The sequence below is a fragment of the Lathamus discolor genome, chromosome 18, assembly GCF_037157495.1.
Source record: "Lathamus discolor isolate bLatDis1 chromosome 18, bLatDis1.hap1, whole genome shotgun sequence".
NCBI lineage: Eukaryota > Metazoa > Chordata > Aves > Psittaciformes > Psittacidae > Lathamus > Lathamus discolor.
In genome coordinates, this window is record NC_088901.1 from 4,056,720 (window position 1) to 4,081,442 (window position 24,723).

At 52.4% G+C, this 24,723-nt stretch overlaps 2 protein-coding genes across 5 annotated transcripts; one reads left to right on the top strand and one right to left on the bottom strand.

Annotated features, from left to right (window-relative positions):
• Window positions 1–2,528: 2,528 nt before the first annotated feature.
• SNRNP40 (small nuclear ribonucleoprotein U5 subunit 40) lies at window positions 2,529–11,511 on the bottom strand. The gene is made up of 10 exons (XM_065697947.1): window positions 11,257–11,511; window positions 10,263–10,392; window positions 9,175–9,268; window positions 8,403–8,568; window positions 7,894–8,016; window positions 6,835–6,955; window positions 5,841–5,923; window positions 5,363–5,424; window positions 3,785–3,888; window positions 2,529–2,940 (listed from the first exon to the last, which is right to left on the bottom strand). Exons 1-10 carry the CDS (start codon window positions 11,476–11,478, stop codon window positions 2,891–2,893), a joined length of 1,155 nt encoding a protein of 384 aa, XP_065554019.1. The 5' UTR covers window positions 11,479–11,511; the 3' UTR covers window positions 2,529–2,890.
• A 184-nt stretch (window positions 11,512–11,695) lies between these two features.
• ZCCHC17 (zinc finger CCHC-type containing 17) lies at window positions 11,696–24,643 on the top strand. Of its 4 annotated transcripts, XM_065697951.1 has the most exons (9): window positions 11,767–11,945; window positions 12,300–12,446; window positions 12,830–12,887; window positions 13,998–14,098; window positions 14,662–14,753; window positions 15,788–15,888; window positions 16,800–16,948; window positions 23,798–23,856; window positions 23,976–24,063. In XM_065697951.1, exons 2-8 carry the CDS (start codon window positions 12,405–12,407, stop codon window positions 23,816–23,818), a joined length of 564 nt encoding a protein of 187 aa, XP_065554023.1. In that variant the 5' UTR covers window positions 11,767–11,945; window positions 12,300–12,404; the 3' UTR covers window positions 23,819–23,856; window positions 23,976–24,063. The 4 variants fall into 4 exon arrangements, with proteins under 4 accessions (XP_065554022.1, XP_065554023.1, XP_065554020.1 ...); XM_065697950.1 differs by lacking the exons at window positions 11,767–11,945; window positions 23,798–23,856 and adding an exon at window positions 11,696–11,755 and having other exon boundaries at window positions 23,976–24,643; XM_065697948.1 differs by lacking the exon at window positions 23,798–23,856 and having other exon boundaries at window positions 23,976–24,643.
• Window positions 24,644–24,723: the final 80 nt, after the last annotated feature.

The window sequence follows — 24,723 nt, forward strand, 5'->3', positions numbered from 1 at the left end:
CACCAAGAGCCTGAGCGAGATCCCATCACGCTCATCCCGCGGGGAGAGGTGTCCCGTGCTCCTGCAGGTTATCCGGATGCATTAGGAGGAAGGAATGGACCCATGTCCAGCATCGAGCTTGTGGATTCCTCTGGGATTTAAGCACAGCAGAAACCCAAAGCAGAGGGACTGGTTTCACCCCATGGGTCAAAACAAGGCCCAAGCACCCCACAGCATCTCCTTGGCCAAATCTGCCCAGCTCAGCCTGCCCGTCCGGCTCCTAAACATGTCAGGAAAAGGCAAAAAGCCCTGATGTAAACCCACAAAACCCAATCCAATGGCTCCCGAGCAGGGGGAGCTTCCTGAGGAATCAATTGGAGATTAGAAAAGGTCAACAGAACGTGTCAAGTGCTTCCCTAGAAGGCGAGGAGAGGACTTCATCTATGCTGCGGGTGAGAAATGCACCCACCTTTGGCTTTTGTTCCCTCTTCTGTTGCAAGAAAGCACCTCAATGACCCTTACTGCTCCCTTCCCTACAAGTGCCTGCCAGGAGGATGGAGCCAGGAGGGGCTGGGCCCTGCTCCCAAGGAACAAGGGATGGGACAAGAGGAACCGGCCTCAAGCTGCACCAGGGCAGGTTTAGATGGAGATTAGCAATGGGGACCCCAAACCTGGGCATCAGCCTCCTGCCAGCGCAGCCGTCCCCAGCCCTCACCCAGCACCTCTGCTGCTGGCCTTGACCCTGAACCCATCCTCCTCCTCCTCACCTCACCTGGACCAGCCCCAACCCACAGCGACACCAAGCAATGGGACCCCTCGTGTCACCCCATGGGGGGCATCCTCCAGCTCCCAGCCCCAGGAGAAGGATCACGATGGAGCAAAGCAGCAAAGACCCCTCTATTTAACCAATTCCTCCCCGATTTTAACCTCATGAGCCCCCATACTGCAAATCCCCCTGAATTCCTTGGATCACTGTTAATGGATCCCTGTTCCTCTCCCTCATGTTGAATTGATAAATTAAAATGCATTCACACCATTGTAGTCTTATTCACTCCGTTGTCGTCTTATCTGGCTGTCTCGCGAGCAGCCTGGCACATTACAGAACCCATCAGCATTGAGCCTTTGTAGCTCGCAAAATTCATAATTAACCAAAAACTTCTATTCACTTGTTCATGTAATTTAATTAGTTTCCCATTAAATAGACACTAAAGTATCCTCTATTTCCCAACAGAGCAAATAATTGTTTTCTACCCTCTTAGAAGTTATCGCTTGCTTATTGTAACTATCACAATTCATTAGGAGCCTCCGAGCAGCACGGGGACAAGGACTGGAGGAAGGACAGGGAGGCAGGGCCAGGAGTGCCCTTGGCTGAGCCAGGACCTCCCAGTGATGCCCCTGTTGTGCCCAGCACTCAGCACAGGATCTGCATCCAGCCCGGATCTCCTGATGATGCTGAAGGGTCAAGGACTAGGATGCGGATGAGGATGCAGGGGGTCCCTGCCAGCTTTCCATTCCCCATGGGAAGCAGCACGCAGGAAAGCTCAGAGCAGCTCTATCGCACAGAGGCCGTTTATCTGGATCCCAGGAAGGATTTAATTTACAGTGGAAATCTCTCAAGCAAAGACCTCCCTTGGAGGAGTGAACCTGTTCAAGAAAACAATTTGCTCTGTGCTTGGATTATGCCTTGAACGCTTTGCTGCTGCGATGCCCCGGAGCTGCCGTGGCTCCGGTGTGGGATGGGAGCCAAGAGAGGCCCGAGGGAGGGACTGGGAACCCATGGACAGGGAACTGGGGGGAAAAGCAGCCCCAAATCCCCTGGAGCTGTGGTACCTGGTACACAGCATCACCCTGACCCCAAGGCCTGGTGCTGGCCCTGACAGTCTGAGGGGCTGTGAGTACATGGAGGTACACATGGGTACATGTACGAATGTGCACGTGCAGGGGAGTGTGCATGGATACATACATGTTTGCACCTGTGTGCATGTGTGTGCTTGTGTATGCATGCATTTGTGCTGGGCTGCACCCCTAGACTGTGAGCGGCAGCTCAGGGAGGGGATCCTGCCCCTCTGCTGTGCTCTGGGGAGAACCCCCCTGCAGCCCTGATCCAGCTCTGGGGCAGCAGCACAAGAGGGACGTGGAGCTGCTGGAGCGAGGCCAGAGGAGGCCACGGAGATGCTGCGAGGGCTGGAGCAGCTCTGCTCTGGAGCCAGGCTGAGAGAGCTGGGCTGGGGCAGCCTGGACAAGAGAAGGCTCCTGAAGGGGAGACCTGAGAGCAGCTCCAGTGCCTGAAGGGGCTGCAGGAAACCTGGAGAGGGGCTTGGGACAAGGGCCTGCAGGGACAGGCCAAGGGGAATGGCTTGAACCTGCCTGAGGGGAGGCTGAGATGAGCTCTTAGGCAGAAGCTCTTCCCTGTGAGGGTCCCTTCCAACCCAAACCACGCTGTGGTTCTATGGAGTTAACATCTGTGGTTTCCCTGGGGTGTATACAAGTGCTCGATTTAGTGTTGGACATTGAAGAGTAAACCAGAACAACAAGTCCCACACACACAGTTCTTGTAAAAAGCCATCTATTTTTCACCGTATAAAAAACCCAAGAGAAACGGACAAGGAATATACAAACCACATGTGGACCTTGAACAACTTTTACCAATTTCAAGTGATCTGGGGAAGGGTTTTATCGTCTGTGGTACAGCCAAAACCTTTCAATTCCTGTTTTTCCTTCCTCCCCAGAGAAGGGAGGTTGGAAGGAAGCCGTACAGTGACATTACAGCCTGAGGAGGGCAGTTTGTCACATTGAGCTGCTTCAGCGTTTTCCCAGTGCCATCAGTGTCAGGGGGTCTGGCACCAGCAAGAGGCAAAGTCAATCCCACCTCTGTAAACCAAGGATCATGGATCCCATCTCCTTGTTGGCTTCACTGGATCTCCCCCATGTACAGCCTTTTGTCACTGGATGCAGAGAGAACTGAAGGAGAGAGATGGGAAAAGGGGGATGTGTTAAACACAACAGTTTGGGATCTCCACAAAACACACAGAGTTGGAATTGAACTCATTTCATTTCCTGCTTGTGAGCTATAAAGCCAAATTGCATTTTCTCCCCAAAACCACCCCCTGGAATTGCTCCTCTGACCACTGCACACTATGGTTGCCATTCCCCCAGCCCCAGACAGGCATAACCACACACTGCCTGCAACATCTGAGCAGGAAAGCAGTAAAGAGAGATGTATGAACACGCTGGTAGCGCGCTCTGGAGCATCCCAAGGGGTTGTTTTCACAGCCTGGATGCTGCCGGGGGCCTGCAGGCCGCTAGAGGGCACAGGCTGCCCAGGGAAGCCTCGATGGCGGTGGTAGTGATCCAGAGCAGGGTAAAGGCAGCTGGAGCTCAGCTCCAAAGCACCACCTCCATCTCCAAAAGGCTCTTCAGGGGATTCAATACACAAGAACAAGCCAGAAGCGCCACTCTTGACACTGACAACGGCTTCATTTGAGCCCAGGAGAGGTCTGGTTGTTTCTATGTGAACTCACACGCTGCTGTGTCGCTGAGCATAGAATCACAGACTGGGTTGGGTTGGAAGGGAGCTTAAAGCAAGCTGCTCTAGTGGAAAGTGACCCTGCCCACGGCAGGGGGCTGGAACTGGATGAACTTTAAGGTCATCCTTAAACCACAAACCAGGCTGGGATTCCATGAGATCTGTGTGCTACTCAGGGCTCTGGGCCACAAGCAACTGTGGGGCTGTTTCCCAGAGGATGAGCAGTTCAAGCAGCCCTGAAACTATAGCCCCTTCTGACTTCAGGTGGAGAGCACTTACTGATGGGTTCCTCTGGATGGAAGGCCAGCTCGTTCACTGACCCAGCGTGGCCTGGCAGCTTGTACAGAATCCTCCTGGATGTGGTGTCCCACACGTACACAAACCTACAAGAGAGGCATTGTGAGTGCATTGAGGAGGGAAAGCAACTGCCCTCCTCCAACAGCTCATCCCTGCACTGGCTCAGCACCCGGCCTGACACAGATCCAGCTCCTGGTGTGGAGGGGAGCTTTATACGGAGCTGAGGAACAATTCCTTCCCCAGAGGGTGCTCAGGCATTGGAACAGGCTGCCCAAGGCAGGGCTGCAGTCACCATCCCTGCAAGTGTTCACACACGAGGCCCTCAGTGCCATGGGTTAGTGGTGGCCTTGGCAGCACTGGGGAACGGTTGGACTGGATGAGCTTAAAGGTCTTCCCGAACACAGTTGATTCTGTGGTTCTGACCACTGAGGAGTTATTTTGTACACAGACAAATGACACATTTATTTAACCTTGCTTTGCTTTCCCAGCAGAAACTCCTCAAAACCAAACTGAAAAGCTCAAGAGATGGCAGAAGGATTTGCACAGCCTTGTCTAACCTGCCCTGGGACCCGGCTGCCTGCTCTTCCCCATGGAACAGCATCACAGCTACAGTCAGACCTCAGAGCTACACCAGCATCTGCAGAACTAACCCAATGGCCCACCGCTTGGAGGGACACAGGCATCGCTCCACCATGTGCTGCAAAGGAGTCACAGCTCAGCCACTTGCTGTGACAGCTGCCCCACTATATCTGGCCAATGAGAGCTAAAGTTCTCCCTCTCCTCTGTCAGAAACTCATTAATCTGCTGATTACTGCTCCAGGTCCTGGCCTCCAGCCTGCAGGAATTCCTGTCTCCATAGCACTGAGGGTGCGTCTGGATTTGCTCCAGTGGCAGTTGGTATCCTTCACAGTGACCTTCAGTGTCTGGCATGGACCCTCTGCTGGCTTCCTCCCTCTGCCCCTTCCACTCCTCAGCTGCTTTAGTTTACAGAATCTCTCATTGTAAAGCCTAATATGTGCTAATTTAGCCAGGTCTTTAGTTCTTGTTACATGAATTAAAGTAAGGATCAAGAGTGATCCTTGGAACACCACTGGTGCCTCATTTAGCCAGGTCTTTAGTTCTTGTTACACGAATTAAAGCAAGGATCAAGAGTGATCCTTGGAACACCACTGGTGCCTCGTGCAAGCTGCCACACAGTAATTTAACCACTTAATGTGGTCCTCAGCAGTATAACCCCCAGATTACACACACTTCCCAGACTCCCTGGGTGCTGAAAAGTCTCACAAGCACCTGCGAGGATGACTACATGGGTCCTAGTCCAACATCAACCATGCTCCTGTCATCTGCTGGTCCTGAGGTGGGATCCCATGGTTGAACATAAGCAGTAATGCAGATCTCTTGACAGCTTTTGACAATAAGATTTTACAACTATATGGTGCTCCTCCACTGCCACACAGGCAACAGAAACACATCATTGTAGTAATCAGGGCAGCCGACATGATCCAATTCATTCCAGGAGTGCCTGGATTCACGGTAACAGGGAAAGCAGCAGCAACTCACCTGTCAGCTGAGCCCCCTGCGATTTTACTCCCATCCGGGGACCAAGAGCACCTCAGAAGGTTCTAAAATGAAAGAACAAGCAGAGATCTGTTTGCAAAGGAAGATTTAGTTTTCCCCTTCTACTCGAGTTAAGATCACCACGAGACTTTCAACATCACAAGCACCACTTTAATGATCCCGAGGAGATGGTAATTACAGATTTTGGTTTATGGCTGTATGGCTGGCACCATCCAGCGCCTTGTTATTTCACACCAAGTAGGTAGTAAATGTAGAAAATACTTAATTTACAGCTAATTACAGTGAAGTGAGCAAAGAAATCTGGTTACTGCAGCTTTAATTGGAATCCCAGTTTGTGCATTCATCTTTCTTTGAGTTCTTATTAAAGCTTTTCCGGTTGAAACTCGAAGAAACAATCTGGAGAGCAGTTAATAGCAGCAGCACTTCACAAACACCACATTCTGCCCTGCAGGACACTCACCTTCTCGAAGTTGTGCACGTTGCCCTGGAAGATCTTCACACATCTCTCCTTAGGGGCGAAGGGCCGCACGTCCCAGATGCGAACTGCAACACAAGAGCTCACAGTCACCAGCTGAAGGTGGCACAGGGCAGCTTCAGGAACGCTTCTTTCCCTAAGACATGCTGCTAATGAGCAAAGCTCCTTGTTTTCTCTATAGAATCACAGAATCACAGACTAGTTTGGGTTGGAAAGGAGCTTAAAGCTCATTCAGTTCCAACCCCCTGCCACAGGCAGGGACACCTTCCACTAGAGAAGGTTGCTCCAAGCCCCTGTGTCCAACCTGGCCTTGAGCACTGCCAGGGATGGGGCAGCTACAGCTTCTCTGGGTCCCACCACCCTCATAGTGAAGTTTTAACAAATATCTCCCCAGAAGCAAAGGGAAAGCAGCAGCTTCCTTCCCCCTGCAGAAAGCGCTGGTGTGAAAGGTAAAACACAGACATTTATGATCACACCAAGACCCCACCAAAAGGAGGAGAAAAATCCAAGCCAACTCTTACATAAATGAGGCACCATCTCCTTACATGAACCTTCTCTTTGTTCTAACACTCCTTGACCACGGTGCTGAACAGCTTCACTGAACACCCCCCAGGAGACAGTTTGGAATCTGCTGTCATTCCCGCTGCAGGGAAAGAGCCAAACTTCCCTGACAAGAGCCAGGCTGAGGCTGTGTTCCACTGTCTGTGCAAACAACGTGTGCCACAGTGTGTCCTCCCTGCCCTTTGGAGCCGTGACAAACCCTACGCTGCAGCTGCTCCCTCCCTGCAAAGGACACGACTGTCACTGCTGTAACAAGAATTCCAGTTTTATCTCTGGAGCCAGACTCCCTTCAGCTTATCCCCATGGCTGGATCTTGTGTTTCTACATCACACAAGCTGAGCTGTTCCTAAGCGTGGTGCAAAGCTGGTGCAAGAGAGCAGCCCTTGGCTGCTGTGCCCTCAGAGCAGGTAGGATGTACCTGTGTTGTCCATGGCGTTGGAGAGCAGGTAGGAGCCTTCGGAACTCAGGCTGAGGCCTGTCACTGAGTCTGCGTGTCCTCTCATCGTGTAAGTGAGCTTGTTCTGGCGCAGGTCCCACACCTTCACACACAATAGAAGCAGGGTTTAGCAACAACATGGCCAGGACTGTTGGAACTCATGGTTCCAAAGTGTTTCACACAGGTACTGATCACAGCAAACATCAGCTTTTGATTCCAGCTGGGGAGGTCTGAATGGCTAAAATAAGAGACTAGAATTTATGTGTGTATTAGGAGAAGTGGAATTTGCCCCTTAGAACATGCTCAATCACCAAGGAGTTTAATGTCAGCAGCCCCACACATGCAGGAATCCCTCTCCATCTGGCTAGAGCTCCCCCAGCTCCCAAATTACACTAATGGCACAGAGCAGTTGTTTAATCCCCCAAATTCCACTGTTCTTTCCCAAAGTGGAGCAGTAGGAACAGTTCTTCTGCTGATGCCACGCTGTGACAAGCACACGCTCCCCACACCTAGGTGAGATGTGAGGCTGGAGCCTGAGGCTAAAGGGCCAGGAAGACAGATTAAACCATGCAGTATCAGGAGAATCTCAGTCACCAGCTGAATGAAACCCTGACCTCGCTCTTAAATAAGAACTTTCCACACTAGCAGGTGACAAAGTGAGCTGCAAACTGGAGCAGAGGTCATAGAGTACAGATGCGTCACCACATTTTCTTTAGTTTACCTCATATATGGCTCTGGAGCCTCCAGGACAGGCACACGCTGCCAGAAGAGCAGCATTCCATGTCTGCTCCAGCGGGTGACAGCAGCACTGGGACACATGGCCAGGAATGCCAGGGCTGCCCAGGCTGTCACATGGCAAAGAGCCCTGGAGCAACTACCTCAGAGCTTATTGGCCCTACATCAACAGCGAGGTCAGACACAGGAGGTTCTTGTGACTGTAAAATTAACCAACAGGCTTCCACATTTGGCCTTGAGGAATGGAAGATGGGATGGAAAAGGTGTGCATGGTTGGAAAAGCACGCGAGGATAAGGGTGTCCTACCTTAATGTCGTTGTCGATGCCTCCGGATATGATCTGATCACTGGTGTCATTGAACGTCACAGCCAGGACCTGGTATGTGTTCTGGAATGTCTGGACAGCAGCTTTTTTCCTGATATCCCACAGCTGAAAAGACACAGCACTTGCAATAAGAGATGCACAGAGATAATGACAAAATGACACACAGTTGCATGGATGCATAGAATCATAGAATGGTTTGGGTTGGAAAGGACCTTAAGATCACCCAGTTCCTACCCCCTGCCACACGTGGCAGAGGCTCAGAGTGCTCTCCTGAAATTCCCTCTTTAGATCTCAGGAGGTCTCTATAACCCCCCTGAGAATGACAGTGATAAAGGAGCAATCAAATTTGATTTCAATGTCTTAATTTCTCAAGACTAAGTTGTTACCTAAAGGAATGAGAACAGTGATGAAAGGCTCAATTTAACCCACTTAAATCTCTTTCGGAGATGCCATCTTTCAGCCCAGACTATCTCCTCCCACCACACACTGACCTTCACTGTCCCATCATCACTGCCTGTGCAGACGAGCTGGGGCCCTCGCCTTGCTGGGTAGCAGGAGTTCACAAAAGATGTGTGGCCCTTCAGCCTCTTCACCCTCTCTCCAGTCTCACTGTCCCACACAGCCACTGTTTTGTCTGTGGACGCTGAGAAGAGCATGCTGCAAAGGAGAGTCACTGTGAGGATCCCAATTTCAGGAACACTTCTTCCCTCCCACCTTTTTAACTCTCAAGTTGTGTGATCAAAGGTGGGAATAAGCCATGGAGAAGAATCTCCTCCACGCACCAAGACAAAGGTGGTGTTTCAGAAGAGGCTGACTGGTGGTGGGGCAGCTACACTGGAGGCAACCCCGTTTCTAGACACACAGACATTGGATTTCTGCTTTCTCTAACACTACCTGGAAGGAAAACTGAGTGGTAACGGCTTAGACGCAACAGTGGAACGGTCTTTTAAGCCAACAGATATCCTCTGAATACCAAGACTGGATTGTTTCAGGCTTATACAAATAACCCGCTCATGTTCTTTCCCTCCCCAGTGCCTCCCAGATACCAACATTAACTTTCCTTTGCTCCTCCAGACCAAAATCAAGGCTACTAGTAATGACTTTGCTCAAGCCCAAGCTGGCACCATTCCTTGTCTGGGAAAGCCACACCACAAGCACTGGCCGTATGAGGACCAAGCAGAGGATGTGGTGGGACTCCAGCCAGCAGAAAGCACCTTCAGAAAGAGCTGTGACTGAGGCCAGGTACCACCAGCATCAGCTTACCTGCCATCAGTGTTGTAGTGCAGCTCCATGACCGCCCCACTGTGTCCCTTCAGCGTGGCGTAGTTATCACAGTCCCCGTAGACGTTCCACAGCACTGGGGGAAAGGGAGGGAATTGGGAAGAACGGGAAACATGGAAACACCTCCCTGCTGCAAAGGGCTGGTCTCCAGGAATTCAGCAAAATGAGCCCTGTATCACCACCACAGTCATCACCACCAGGGATGAACAGCAACAAAGAGGCACTATGTGAGTCCCAGGAGGACAGAGCTGGTTTGAGCTGATTTATGGGTCTAGTTCAAGCTGAATTTATGATGAAAATAACCATCTCAGCAACCCACAGCACTAAAGGCTGTGTTTCTGCAGGGTGCTGCAGGCACAGACTGGGGCACACCAAGCTATGAGCCCCATCTGAGTGTCCTGGGATAGAGAAACCTAGAATAGCTTGGGTTGGAAGGGAACTCAGAAGCTCATCCAGTTCCAACTGACTGCCATGGGAAGGAACATTTTCAATGAGATCAGGTTGCCCAGAACCACATCCAGCCTGGCCCTGAAAGGCTCCAACTGATGCCAGTGTTTTACCACCCTCATTGTAAAGATTTCTTTACATCCAGCCTGAATTCCCCCTCTATTAGTTTAAACCTATCATCCCTCATCCTATCACAACAGGCCCTGCTAAGAAGTCTCTCCCCATCTTTCTTATAGGCCTCTTTTAACAACTGAAAGGCCACAATAAGGTCTTCCTGGAGCCTTCTCCAGGCTGCCCCAGCCCAGCTCTCTCAGCCTGGCTCCAGAGCAGAGCTGCTCCAGGCCTCGCAGCAGCTCCATGGCCTCCTCTGGCCTCACTCCAGCAGCTCCACATCCCTCTTGTGCTGTTGCCCCAGAGGTGGATCAGGGCTGCAGGGGGGGTCTCCTCAGAGTGCAGTAGAGGGGCAGGATCCCCTCCCTGAGCTGCTGCTCATGCTCCTTTCTCACACCCCTAAGGTGAAGCTCAGGACCCAATACGATGAGGGCTCCACCCCAGCAACCTGATGTACAAGCCCCAACCCCACGGACCCATCACTGGCTGGGACCCTGGTGCCTGGTACTCACAGATGAGCCTGTCGAAGCCAGCAGAGGCGAGTGTGTTGCCATTGGGGTGGAACTTGCAGCAGTAAACCTCCCCCTCGTGCCCTGAGAGCAACATGATGGGTGCCTGCAGTGAGGAGCAGCGCGGGGGGCCCTGTGGAGGCAATGGGAAGAGGGTGAGAGCGATAAGAATCATGAAACCACAGAATCAACTGGGTTGGAAAAGACCTTTAAGCTCATCCAGTCCAACCATTCCCCAGCAGTGCCAAGGCCACCACTGACCCATGGCACTGAGGGCATTGTCTCCATGGTGTGTGAGCACTTGCAGGGCCGGTGCCTGCAGCCCTGCCCTGGGCAGCCTGTTCCAATGCCTGAGCACCCTCTGGGGCAGGAATTGTTCCTCAGCTCCATCTAAACCTGCCCTGGTGCAGCTTGAGGCCGGTTCCTCTTGTCCCATCCCTTGTTCCTTGGGAGCAGAGCCCAGCCCCTCCTGGCTCCATCCTCCTGTCAGGCACTTGTAGGGAGCCATCAGGTCCCCCACTGAGCCTCCTCTGCTCCATCTGAACCCCCCAGGTCCCTCAGCCTTTCCCCATCCCTGCTGTGCTCCAGGCCCTGCACCAGCTCCATTCCCTTCTCTGGCCCCGCTCCTGCCCCTCAATGTCTCTCTTGCAGTGAGGAGCCCAGAGCTGAGCACAGGATCCGAGGAGCGGCCTCACCAGTGCCCGGTGCAGGGGCACAGTCCCTGCCCTGGCGCTGCTGCCGCGCTGGTGCTGACCCAGGCCCGGACGCTGGGGGCTCGCTGGGCACAAGCCGCTCATTCCCAGCTCCACCACTCCAGCCCCTTTACCCACGAGCACTTTCCAGCCGCTCCCCCCAGCCCTGGAGCTCTGCACCAGCGCCGGGGCACGGCCGGGCCCACCGCTCCCCACCACCGCCCCCCGGCCCCACATTCACATCCTCCGGGGCCTTTCCCCTCCGTTGTCCCCTCACGGCCCACCCCGCCCCCCTCCCGCCGTACCGCCTGCAGCAGGGCCCCTGGCGGGGGCTGCCCGCCGCCCCCCGCGCCCGGCGGCCCCGGCAGCTCATGGCGGGGCCGCTTGGCCGGCACGGGCACGATCGGGAGGTCGGCGCCGGGCGGGGGGGAGGCCCCGGGGGCGGTGCCGGGGGGGGCGACGGGGCCCGGAGCGGGGCCGGGCCCGGGGCTCCCGGCTGGGCCCTTCCGCTTCTGCTGCTCGATCATTGCCGTCCGCTGCGCGCCCGCCGGCCCCGCTATTGGTCAGCCGCGCCGCGTCCTGCCGCGCTGATTGGTGGAAAGCGGCAGGATGGCCCGCCCACAACCTCAAGCTTGCATCCGGCGCGCAGGTGACGGCAGAGAGGCGCGGAGGGTCGGGGGGGTGTTCCACGCACGGATTGGCTGATGGGGAGGGCGCAGCCTAACACGGGTAACGCTGAGTGGATAAAAGCTGACACCCGGCAGCATTGCGCCTGGTGATTGGGAGAGTGTGAGGTGCTTCAAGGTGAGGGGGGTGTGTGTGGAGGGCTAAAATGGCGGCGGGCGGGCGGCGCTGAGAGGACCCGCTGTCACTGCGGTCTCCGGGCAGGCCCGGCCCGGCCGCGCCTCGGGCCCGGCTCCCCGCCGCTGAGCACACGCGGTAGCCGCGCAGGGGCGGCCGGAGCGCAGTGACAGGCACCGCGGGGCGCTCGGGGGTTGGTGCTGGTTGTAGCTTAGGTCGAGGCGAGATGTGGCGGTAGGGCAAGGGGCGATGGGCGTAAACTGAACCCGGGGAGGTTCGGGTTGGAGATGAAGAAGCTCTTCCCTGTGAGGGTGCTGAGGCGCTGGCACAGGGTGCCCAGAGAAGCTGTGGCTGCCCCATCCCTGGCAGTGCTCAAGGCCAGGTTGGACACAGGGGCTTGGAGCTGCTCCAGTGGAAGGGGTCCCTGCCCACTGAATGGAACTGAAAGCCCCTCCCAGCCCAAGGCAGTCAATGAAACAACCACCGTTGCCTGTGAATGAGCCTGTCTGCAGGCGCCTTCATGTATTAATCAACTATTTCTTCCCAGGGTATCTCCCTGCACCCGGGTGATGGATGTGTGATGCCCTAAGTGAATTCAGCTGCTGTGGGGCAGCTGGAGTGGCTCTCACCTGGACACTACAAGGCTGCAGCCATGGAGGTGCTGCCCGAGCTCTACTCCATCTTCCAGGGAGAGGTACTGAGGGCATTGCCTGTGGTCAGGACCCAGGGGAAGGGCAGGCTGTGGGTTCTTCATCTCTGGGTCTAGTGAAAGGTGTCCTTGCCTGTGGCAGGGGGTTGGAACTGGATGGGCCCTTAAAGCCCATCTTAAGTCCATTCCAACCCAAATCACGCAGATTGTGTAATATATATATGTATATATATGCACAAGGTGGTCATCTGACTCACATGGAGTGCTTGGCTGACTATACCCACTCCCGAGTTAACCAGCACTGCTCTCTCTAACCTGCTCTGATATCTAAACCTGCAGGAGAACCATATGGGCTTCTAATGCCTGTTCTAAGCTGTGGTCTGAGAGTGGGTGTTTTGTCAAGGGTTTTGTGTCACTTTTCTCCCCAGGTTGCTGCAGTGACAGAATATGGGGCCTTCATCAAAATCCCAGGCTGCAGAAAACAAGGTTTGTTGCTGCGCTTTTCTTCAGCTGTAGTTTCCCATTGGGGTGTGTAGCTGTTGTCTGTGGCATGAAAGGCTCACTGGTTTTTAGCCAAAGCTCAGAAAAAGGTATTTTTCCTAAATTAGGAAGAAATTGGCATCTCAGAAGGTATTTGCAATCTGATGGTGAGTTTGCATGAATACTACAGTGACTCAGAAGGCTTTTTGGTAACTTCAGGATGGTCTAGATAATCATTTGAAGGTATTTGGTGAACTACAGTAATCTCTTGCAGTTTTCTGCTTTGCCCAACTGAGTTCTTCAATGTCCAATGTAACTGAGTTAATACAAGTGACTGAAGTGAAGCTCAAATACGAAACTTGACAGGAAGAGCTGATTGCCAGCTCCTTTGGTGCTTGTGGAGAAACCTGCATAGGAAGCAAACTCTTTTTGCAGAAGAAACAGTGCCTGGTGGATGCTGTGTCAGGTGCTGGCACACACAGCCTCTCTCTGCCCATGGCAGGGGGTTGGAACTGGGTTATCTTAAGGCCCTTTCCAACCCAAAGCAGTCTGATTCTATGAAACAGGCTCTTTATGCCCCAGTGCCCAGGGTGGGGACAGGCAGGAATGGAGAGCTGTGACTGCCTGCTGTGCTGTTCCTTATGGGCATCCGGTGTTTTGAGTACAAAGATGTTGCTTTGGAGGATCTGCTTCTCTGGGTTATTTGGAGCAGATCTTGATGAGCTTAGCCATGTCTCATTGCTACAAGTACTTGATTCTCACCTGCTTAATGTACTGGGGGAAGGAAATGGTTCATTTTGCTTAGGGGAACCATTGAGCAGCTTCTCTGTGGTCTCCAAAGGGGTTTGGGTGTGCACCCTTGGGGCATGATCAGTTGAAATCAGTTAATCAAAGAGTTATTGAGCACCTCCTCAATGTTTGTTGATAAATTCTGTACCTGTTCTGCTGTACTAATGTCATGAACATTATAAAACACACTCAGAAATGAAGACAGGATGAGCTGAAGATGAAATGAGCATCCAGCCCACTTGGCAGACTGCAGATCCAGAGGGCAAAACTGAGCTTCAGTGGAGACTTGGCTTAATTTTTCTCCTTCTCTTCCAAACCCATGCCCAGGCCTAGTCCATAGGACCCACATGTCCTCCTGCCGCGTGGATAAGCCATCGGAGATAGTAGATGTTGGAGACAAAGTGTGGGTGAAGCTGATTGGGAAGGAGGTAATGTTCATTCTTGTTTCCTCAGTGCTCTGTAGATACGATAGCCTGCAAACCCACTGAGAGCTGTCCTGAGGGGCTGTTTCTGGTGCTGTGTTGGCATTCGAGGGCCTCTTGTTTTACACACAGGTAGATTCTCTTTACCTCCAGACATGACTTTGGGCACAAGGCTTTGGTGGCTTGTAGCAGAGCAGGGACTTCATCAAAGCTTTTGGCTTAAAATTCCCTGGAAGCGTTCACACACCGTGTAGCTGAGGCCCTCAGTGCCATTGGTTAGTGGTGGCCTTGGCAGTGCTGGGGAATGGTTGGACTTGATGATCTTGAAGGTGTTTTCCAGCCCAGTTGATTCTGTGGTTCTATAGTTCTATATTTGAGCTTGTCTCATGACTGAAGTAGCTGCTGAGCAGAACCAGGTTTATTTGCTACAATACTAAATGCAGCTACAGACAGAACAACACTTTGGTGCAGTATCCCTTGTGGTGCTGCTCTTTGCTAACCAGACTTCTCAATAGGCCTCCAGACACAAGGCTTTAATTAACAATGTTGTCATGAATCCTCCCTTTCAGATGAAGGATGACAAGCTGAAGCTTTCCCTCTCCATGAAGGTTGTTAACCAAGGCACAGGAAAAGACCTCGATCCAAACAATGTTTCCCTTGAGTAGGTAAATCTATTGAGCAGGATCTGACAGACCAGCCAGGTTGCTTCTGCCTTGTCCTCCTGCCTCTCCTGCCATGCTCATCCTAGAGTTCCGCTCCCATGGAGGGTGGGAGGCCCAGCCTCAGCCTGGTGATGTCTGGCTGGAGGGTTGGCTGAAGGCAATCCCTTGGCTACACTCCCTAGAGGCAGGAGCAGGAAAAGGCTGCAGCAAGTTCCAGCCCTTTACACTGCAGCAGGATTTTCATTCCTGTCATGATGGGCATTAACTTGTGCAGGAAGGACTATTGCTCCAGCTGGGCATTTGTCTCACTTCACATACTAAGAAATCAAATTGTAACTGAGTGTTTCAGAGCTTCTTTATCTACTTTTTATTGCTCTTTTTTTGTCTTTTGATGACAACTCTTGCAGATCAGAATCCCAGCCTGGTCTGGGTTGGAAGGGACCTTAAAGCACCTTAAAGTTCCACCACCCTCCCATGGGCAGGGACAACTTCCACTAGACCAGTTGCTCCAAGCCCCATCCCACCTGGCCTTGAGCACTGCCGGGGATGGGGCAGCCACAGCTTCTCTGGGCACCCTGTGCCAGCGCCTCAGCACCCTCACAGGGAAGAGCTTCTGTCTAAGAGCAGAAGATCTCCATCGTCCCTCTGGCAGGTTAAAGCCACTCCCCCTTGTCCTTTGGATAGGCCTTTCTCCAAAGGCCCTTGTTAAATACAAAATCACTTTATTTTCACACTGGGTGAGTTACAGATGTGTGTTCACATACCAAATAAGATGTTAGCATAAAGGATATATCTGCAGCTCCCTGTGTTTGTCCGCTCTGTGCAGAGAGCGCTCAGTTCGCCTCAGAAGCAGATGATGATGGGCAGTACACTGTTAAGAATGTGCTGTGTTGTCATGAGCAGTTGCTCAGCTCCATTCTTTGGTTTAACTTGTGGGACTTCTAGAGCAACATTTGGAAACAACTGTGTTTAGGTTGTGTAACTCTTTAGAGATGAGAGTGGATTGAAAATGGAACTGTCCTTCCCTTTCCAGTCAGGATGAGAGGAGAAGACGCACGTTCAGGGACTACACGAGTCAGAAGATCACACTGGAAGCTGTCCTGAACACCGTGTGCAAGAAGTGTGGCTGCAGAGGTATGTTCATGGGCTGCCTTGTTCGAGCCAGGTAGTGACCTGTAGGCTGGATTGTATCCACATCCTGCTCATGGTGTGTGTGAGGGCTGAGTTTTGCTTCCATGGGCCTTAGAGAGCTCTGTTTTCTGTCTCTTATGAAAAAGAAAGACTTGGCTGAAGTTCTGTAGAAGTCACATTTGAGCTTCCTATAGAGAACTTTCCTGCTGAGTGCAGGTCCATACAGGGTCTCTTCTCACAAGATTTGTGTTAATGCCTCTTGTTAATGAGGCATTTGAAGAAATACACGTGCCTTCACCACAGAGCCACAGGGTAACTAGTTAATGCTGTTCTGGAGAAGGTTAGTAGCGATCTGGTTCTCTGCAGTGGTGGTTAACTATTTAAAATACCATTTTAAAGAATCCCCTATACTTTAAACTGTATTCTGTGCGTTTCCAGTCTGGTTTTTAACAGTGGTGTCCCCTCTAAGGGGTGGGTGGGCAGATGCAGCTTCCATTACAACTGTGTGTAGGGCTGATGTCTCCAGAGTAGAAAGGATTGAAGCAGAATGAGCTGCTCTCATTGCCTGTGGCTTTGGTCTCATTACCAGGTGTCTGTCACACCAATTTACTCTTTCCCATCCACCTTCCCTGTTTAAGACCTTGCAGAGGCATGTTTCTACCAGTTGCCCTGTTCAGACAGGAGCATCTTAGAGTTTCTCCTGACTCATCTTTCCAGAATGACCTGGGTTGTGTTTGCTCCTGGCTTGTTTAATCAGGGCATGTTAAACTAGCTGAGAGGCTGGGTCAGACTATGGGTTCTCTGTGTTTTAATAAGGTGAGCATTGGCAGCACTTTAGGTGTCTGAAATAGAGTTTTAACAAAAGAATAATAGTAAAAAAGAGGTGGCTTTCTCCTTCAAACACTCTTTTCCAGGTCATTTTGCCAAGGAGTGTTATGTGCAGCCTGGAGGTACCAAATACAGCCTCATTCCAGAAGAGGAGGAAGAGGAGGTGGTGGCAGCAGCACATGAAAGACAGAAAAAGACCAGCCTGGCTGATGAGCCTGCAAAGAAAAGGAAAAAGGTACAAGGTGCCCTGCTGCTGGCCTGGAATAATGAACCACATTTGTCCTGTGCGACTACATCTGCGTTGCTACAGCACCGTGGCTGTGAGCAGCCAGTTCTGGGCTGAGGAAGTGGCTCAGCTCTGGAGCAAAGCAAAAAACTCTGCAGTCCTTTGGGTCATTCTCATACTTTCTCCCTTTATTCTTGTTAAACCATCTTGAAGGTGGTTTTGTGCTGTAACACAGTCCTCAAAAGGTATTTTAGTGAGAAAAGGGTTATTTTTACCCTGCTTTTTGTGAGGCTCTATAGAAATTGCTCCAGTTCCCTGAACCTATTTCCCTGTTTATCCTCTCTTCTCTCCCCTCTTGCCCTGCCCTGTCCTTAATCTGCACTGGCTGTGCCCTGCAGCGGGTGGCCTGACCCAGGCGGTGCCATGTGCTCTGGGCTTATCTGCCCCCACGGTGGGGGAAAAGCACCAGTTGTGTTTGCACAGGTAGCACGCTCCACTTCCAGGCTCTGCAGCAATTCTTGTCCATGGGAAAATGTCAAGAGATAAGAGATGTTTTGCATCCAGTGTTTGAGCTCTGTCTTCAGAGCTAGTGTAAAGCATAGGGGAAACCTGAATCCAAACCAGGAGCTGGTCAGTGTGTTTGTACAGCATCGAGTATTCCAACTTTAGACTTCAGTAAACAAACAGTTTCATCAGCCCCTTCACAGCTGGAGTCCAACTTTCAATTACACTTGCAAAGCCTGCCCTCTTTCTTCTTTCCTCTCTTTTTTTCCAGCTCTGTGACCAGTCTGTATCCCTAGAGAGAGGCAACAGGCAGAAGAGGTGGTGGGTTTGGGTTTTACAGGAAAGGGACAAGGACAGTGTTAGCAATTGCAGAGTAAAGACTAACTTCTGAGGGCTTAGTTCTCCCAGGCTCGCTGTGGAGTTAAGCCAGGACTGATCGCAGCAGGAGAGACTGCAGATGGGGGAATGGAGAAGTCTGTTTTGTTGGCAGGACTCAGACCAGTTCAGAGTGACTGACACTGGTGGCTGAAGTGTCACATGCAGTGATGTTATTCACTGGTAATGTGGTTTCTGGCACTTTGGCACACTCTTGCTGAAGAGAGATGGGGTAGCTGGAGCTGTCTGTGGTTGTAGATGGTGGCTGTGCTGGGGAAGAGCCACGTGTGTGTTGACTTCCCTTGTGCAGCCCCAGCCCTGTGCCAACCTTGTTCCTGCTCTACAGTCGGTACAAAATGAAGCTTGTGTTCATTTGATGCCTATTTTGCAGTTGTTTGCCCAGTACTGCTCTGGATCCAGTAGCAGCAACAGGATCACCCTTGGTTGTAGATCCTGTTGCCTGGTTCCATCCTGAGCTGTTCCATCTGGGACCTTAAAGCTCATCCAATTCCAACCCCCTGCCATGTGCAGGGACACCTTCCACTAGAGCAGTTTGCTCCAAAGCTCTGTGCAGCCTGGCCTGGAACACTGCTTGTGTAACTGTTACTTAAATGTTATGGAGGGAGAAGTGACACTGAGGTGTGCAAACAGCTCCTTGTTGTACCAGTGCCTGTCCACTGGGGTGGGGATTCCTGGTGAAGTCTCCCTGCTGAGACTACAAGAGATCTGGGTCACTATCCTGAATTTGTTACTAGTTTTGGGGTTGGGTTTTTTTGGATTAACAGCTTTCCTTTCAGTCCTGCTGCTTCCTTTGATCCTCTTCCCTTCTCAAGGAGGAGATCAAAAGTTTTCTGATGTTTTCCAGTGCTGCTTTGAGCTTTCTAGAGGCAGGATGTGGGATCCTTGGTGTGAATAGCTCTCTTGTTGTCTTGAGTGCCTGCTGTGAGCTTGTCTGGGAGCCTCCTTGTGCTTCCCTGTTTGCCTGGAGCCCCGGGGGAGTTACACACAGTAGAAATAGCTCATTCTACCTAGCGCAAATTGCCTCATCCCATCCAGTGCTGTAACATGAATGCAGAGCTTTATTTTCAAATGAGTAGACAAGGAACTGCTCTTTACCTATATCCCTTCAGTGTCATGGCAAAGGCATGAATACTTTTGGCTGCTCACAATCAGCACTTTTGCCTGCCTTGGTCTGATCTTTCCTTGAATTTTCTGGATGCTCTTTCTCTTCCCCGCAGAGATACTCTGGCCTCATAGACTCATGGAATGGTTTGTGTTGAAAGGGACCTTAAAGCTCCTTCAGCTCCAGCCCCCTGCCACAGACAGGGACACCTTCCACTTCTTGGAACTAAGAACTTCTGCCTAAGAGCTCATCTCAGTCTCCCCTTGGGCAGGTTCAAGCCATTCCCCTTGGCCTGTCCCTACAGGCCCTTGCCCAAAGTCCCTCTCCAGGTTTCCTGCAGCCCCTTTAGGCACTGGAGCTGCTCTAAGGTCTCCTCTTAAGGAGCCTTCTCTTTTCCATGCTGACCCAGCCCAGTTCTCTCAGCTTGGCTCCAGCAGCACTTGGCTCTGTCCTTTCACTTTACTCCTTGGGTCCCAGGGTGAAGGAGCTCCCATGGGAACCAGGAGCATGCCTATGCTGGGCTCGTGTGGGAGGCAGGTGTGCTGAAAGACATGAACCCTGCCCATTCCTCTTCCTTCTCTTGTCTTTCAAGAGCAGATCTGCAGTTTCAACTGTAGGAGTAGCCCCTTTAGTTAACTTCTACAAAGCCTCCCATTTTCTGCTCACATTGACTCATCCCTGGGGTAGTTTGCAGATGGTTGTTGGAACTGTGCAGTAAATGGGACCTGTGATGCCTTCTGGGCAGACTTGCTGCTCCTCCTCCCACCTGGAAAAGGCTTCCGGGCATTCTCCTCGCAGATGTTGTCTCTTCATGTCAAAGCCACACCTCGCTTTGTTGTTTGCTCAGTGACCTGTGGCTCATCAAGCCTCAGCCCATTCTCCCTTGTAGCTGGTGCTTGTTTTACCAGTTCTTACATGGCATTAGCTTAGGGCCCAGCTCTTCACACACTGTGCTGTTTCCTTACTGTCCTCTGTGCTTACCTGAACTCTGCATTTATTAGTGCCATAGAGTAGGTTCTGTTCATCAGATTAATTCTGACTGGACCTTCAGCACAGGGTGCACTAATGCCTTCTGATTCTTGTTTGGAATTCAATGGTGGGGAGTGGAATTCCGCTTTTTTGCTTGTTCTCTTTAAGTATAAACCCTCCCAGAAGGATCACTGGCACCTCTGGAGATGCACAGAGAGAGATACCTGGAAATCCATTCCAGTTTTTCACAAGGACACAGGCATAAAGTCTCTGAATGAGGCCATAGCTCCCTGAAAGAGTCTGACAAAAATGTTTAAATGCTTTGGAGAGCTTTGGACACTCCTGTCTTATCTCAAATACCTTTACAAGGAATGAACTCTAAGCATAGCTTGAGGCACCTTGCCTTGCAAAGGGCAGGAGAGACCCTGGTGGGTGTTGTGGTCCCCTTTAGCTTGTTTTTTAATGTAAGTAGAGCAGTAGGAAATGCCCAGCACAGCCACATGCTGGGGGAGACTGGATGAAGCAGCCTGAGGAGCAGGTCTTGGGTCTTGGAGCAGCTTGTTGGGTGATGGAAGCTCCCCATGACCCAGCTTCAGTGTGTACTTGAGCCCAGAACCCCCCCGTGTGCTGGGCTGCACCCCCAGAGTGTGAGCAGCAGCTCAGGGAGGGGATCCTGCCCTTCTGCTGTGCTCTGGGGAGACCCCCCCCTGCAGTCCTGGTCCAGCTGGGCTGGATCCTGACACTGGTGGTATCCATCAAATAGTTGTCCAAAGCCCCTCTCCAGCTTTCTTGTAGGGGGGACCCCTTTACCCTCTTGCCTGCTGGTTTGCTCCCTGCAGTATCCATAGCCCAGTGCACGCTCATGTGCTGTGGTACTTCCATTGCTGCGTGGAAAGGGCTTTTCCTGTGCTGCTGTGAGCACTTTGCCTGTAAGAAGTCCCCCGAAAGGGGACAGGGACTGGGTTGTTTTTTCAGCCAGCACAATATCCATGTGTGTCCTTCCATTCCCCCTGCAATCCTGAAGGAACGTGTGTGACATCCTGTCCTGTCTTCAGCCTTCCCATGGTGAGAAAGTTTCCCAAGCTCCGGAATGGAACTCTCTCACTTGCTAAGGTCTTGTCAAACTTTCTCACCATGTGCACGGGCTGGAAAAGCTTGAGAAAATTCTCCTTGCTGCATCCCTTTCTCTGGGAGATTTAACTCTTTACCAGCCTTTTCTTCTAAAGACACTTACAGCTTCCTTCTGCCCTTCATCTGGGGGTGGGGGACTTTGTAATGCGGTCTTGTCCCATGATAAAATGCAGACCCTCCAGTTTTGGTGACATCCATGACCGTGGTGCTGTTGTGGAACTGCACAAACCTGTTCCCTGCCAGGGGTTTGTTAGGTGTGGAGTGAACTCACCTCTGCTCTCCCCCCTGGAGTCCCAGAGGCCTCTTTGCTCCATGTGCAGCTCTGTCCATGTGTTGTCTCTGCTCTTCTACCTCCCTAAAAGAGTTGTTCTGTTTCATGTTAAATGAGCTACCTCCCTCCTTTTTGTGGTCCCTCACTGGTAACCACTGTCGTTCTGTGATCACTACACCAGCAAAAGCCTTGGTAAGGCAGATGAAAAGCCAAGCTTCCCACCACCACCACCTCTAACTGCAAGAGGGTGAATAATGGGGAGTGTTCAGAGCAGGGTCCTGCACAGGTTTTGGGGAGCAGCACAATGGGAGATAGACCCAAGTCAAGTGCCAGTCCCAAGCATAAAACACATGTTCTACATTCTCCTGCAGAGCAGAGTGTAATGGGAGAAGCCTGGAGCCCCAAGCCAAGCACTCTGCTTCCTTTCCTTGCCAAGAGTGTCCCCACCAACCTCAAGGGTACCCTTGGGCTTGCAGTGTGTTACTGGAAGAGGTTTGCTGTATCACCCCTGCCTTGGCAGGGATGCTGGGGCCGTGCCCTCATTTCACAAGGAAGCAGAAAGAAGCAAGTCCAAGGGCACAGTTACGCCAGCCACAGGACAAGGAGTCCTCAGAGAGGCCACCTCCTTGGCTGAGGACACCAGAGCACCCAGGAGCTAAGCCAAGGGAGAGAGAATGAGCCTGTGATTACATGAGGGAACAGTGGCAAAGAGCCAGATACATAAGAGACCTGAGCAGCCCAGAATGATTGGGGTGGGCAACTGTTTCCACCTGCTCCAGCACCACCAGATAAGCACAGGGCTGGCCATGGGGGGTAAAGGTCTCACATCAGTTTACACTGAATCATAAGATGGTTTGTGCTGGAAGGAACTTTAAAGCTCATCCAGCTCCAACCCCTGCCATGGGCAGGGACACCTTCCACTGGAGCAGCTTGCTCCAAGCCCCTGTGTCCAACCTGGCCTTGAACACTGCCAGGGATTGGGCAGCCACAGCTTCTCTGGGCACCCTGTGCCAGTGCCTTAGCACCCTCACAGGGAAGAGCTTCTGCCTAAGAGCTCATCTCAGTCTCCCCTCGGGCAGGTTCAAGCCATTCCCCTTGGCCTGTCCCTGCAGGCCCTTGTCCCAAGCCCCTCTCCAGGTTTCCTGCAGCCCCTTTAGGCACTGGAGCTGCTCTCAGGTCTCCCCTTCAGGAGCCTTCTCTTGTCCAGGCTGCCCCAGCCCAGCTCTCTCAGCCTGGCTCCAGAGCAGAGCTGCTCCAGCCCTTGCAGCATCTCCATGGCCTCCTCTGGCCTCGCTCCAGCAGCTCCACGTCCCTCTTGTGCTGTTGCCCCAGAGCTGGATCAGGACTGCAGTGGGAGTCTCCTCAGAGCGCAGCAGAGGGGCAGGATCCCCTCCCTGAGCTGCTGCTCCCACTCTGGGCGTGCAGCCCAGCCCATGGGGGGGTTCTGGGCTCAAGCGCTCCCTGAAGCTGGGTCATGGGGATCTTCTCACCCAGCACCCCAAGGCCTTCTCCTCAGGCTGCTCCATCCAGTCTCTGCCCAACCTGTAACGATGCCTTAATTGATGCATTGAAGTGAATATCCTGCACTTCCCCCACCTCTTGGCACAGGCTCAGCCAACTCATGACTGCTGTAACAGAGCTCAGCCCTCCCGAGGTGGTGGCCAGTGTGGAGGGCAGTGCCATGGCTCCTTGCTCATGCTCTGCTTTGACCTTCAGCTGCAGTGCTGCTGTGCCATCTCGACTGCAGGCTTTGTTCTTACAACCCCAGGATGACACCAGGCTAGAGAAGATGTGTCCAGGAAGGAAAAGGGACGTGTAGGGAGAAAGCTTTGCTGTGATGCTCTGCTTTGCTTTGGGATGCTCTGCCCAATGACATTCCAGTGGGAGATACGTACCATGGTGCTCATCTTGGAGTAATCTCCACTTGGGAGTCAGATGCCTCCACATGGAGGGTTTAGATCCATTTCCACCTTCCTCAGGAGCTTTATTCCAGCACCAGCCATTCTCATCCTGCATCTAAACGTCATCTCTTGAGCTCTGCTTATCTTTTGCTTCAGGGCTTTGCAGAAGCGCAGCCCAGAGGCTCGATGTTGCTGTGCTGGGGAAGGGAGAGGCTGTGCAATCTGCCTGGAGATTGTGCAAGGGCTTGCACAAAACCCTCACCCCAGGGAGCCTCTGACTGGCACTGCTTGGGCTTGGGCTTTCCCGAAAGGGGAAGGGTGTGTTGGGAGTGCTCCAGCACGTCTGCACATTGCGCTGCCTGGTCTGGGGCTGCTGGAGATGTGGGGATGGTGCTCACGCCCATGTGGCTGCTGTACAGACCCGTTTGGTTGGCCAGAAGGCTGCATCCTGCCAATGTCTATTACTAACAGCCTCAAATAACAGAGTAGGCTCTGCCTGTGGAGCAGGGGCTCTCTTCTTGTGACCTAACTGACAGTTTTCAGGCTGGGATTTACACCCTGACACCCTCCTCTGCTCACTGCAGCTTGGACAGAGCAGTAGCTGAATCCAGCCTCATGGGTCAGAGCTGAGAGCACATCCCAGGTAGGAATGGGCTTGTCCCTGTCACAGCTTGTCACAGGGCTCATTGCAGCGTCTCTCACTGCCCTGGTGCGCAGAGGTGACAGGTTTCCCACCTTAACTTGTTCTCCTTTGTTTTCTAGGAGAAGAAGAAGAGAAAGAAGCACAAGCATCAGCCCTCCTCCTCCTCATCATCCTCCTCCTCCTCCTCATCGGCTTCAGACAGCTCAGACTCAGACAGTGATGGGGCTCAGACAGCCAGCAAGAGGAGAAAGCACTCAAGAAAGGGCAGCAAGGCCCAGAAGAAGAAGAAGAAGCAGAAGAAGCATAAGAAGAAGGCCTGAGGCTGAGCAGGCTGGTGGGGTACCAGTGATGTGAGCCCCTGATGTGCACCATGAGGCGTGAGCAGAACTGAACAGCACAGCCACCATTAAATAGCCTCCATCTGCTTTGGGATGCTCTGCCCGATGCCTTTCCAGTGGGAGTTGTGTACCACAGTGCTCACCTCGGGGTAATCTCCATACACCCCTTCCTCAACACGAGGCCTGGCTGCAGCCTTGTGCCCCACTGGTGCTGCCCTTTCATTGTCTGTGAAAGGTGGAGCAGCTCAGCAGTGTGTCCTGTGTCCTCCCAGTGCAGTGCCTCTTGGCTTTAGGCTTAAACCCTCCCCTGGCCTCACTCATGTTGGCTGCAAACATTGGGAGTGGACAAGCAAGGAACAAAGAGGTGAATGGAGATATTTTAAGTAAACATTAACTGTGGTGTGTTGGCACCACGGTAAGGGGTGGAAAATAAACCTCCCCGACATCCAGCTGCACTTTGTACCTGGTCTCATCCTTTGTGTGTTCTACTCTTGGTCTTGGGCAGTGAAAGAGTCGGGGTAGGGGTGAG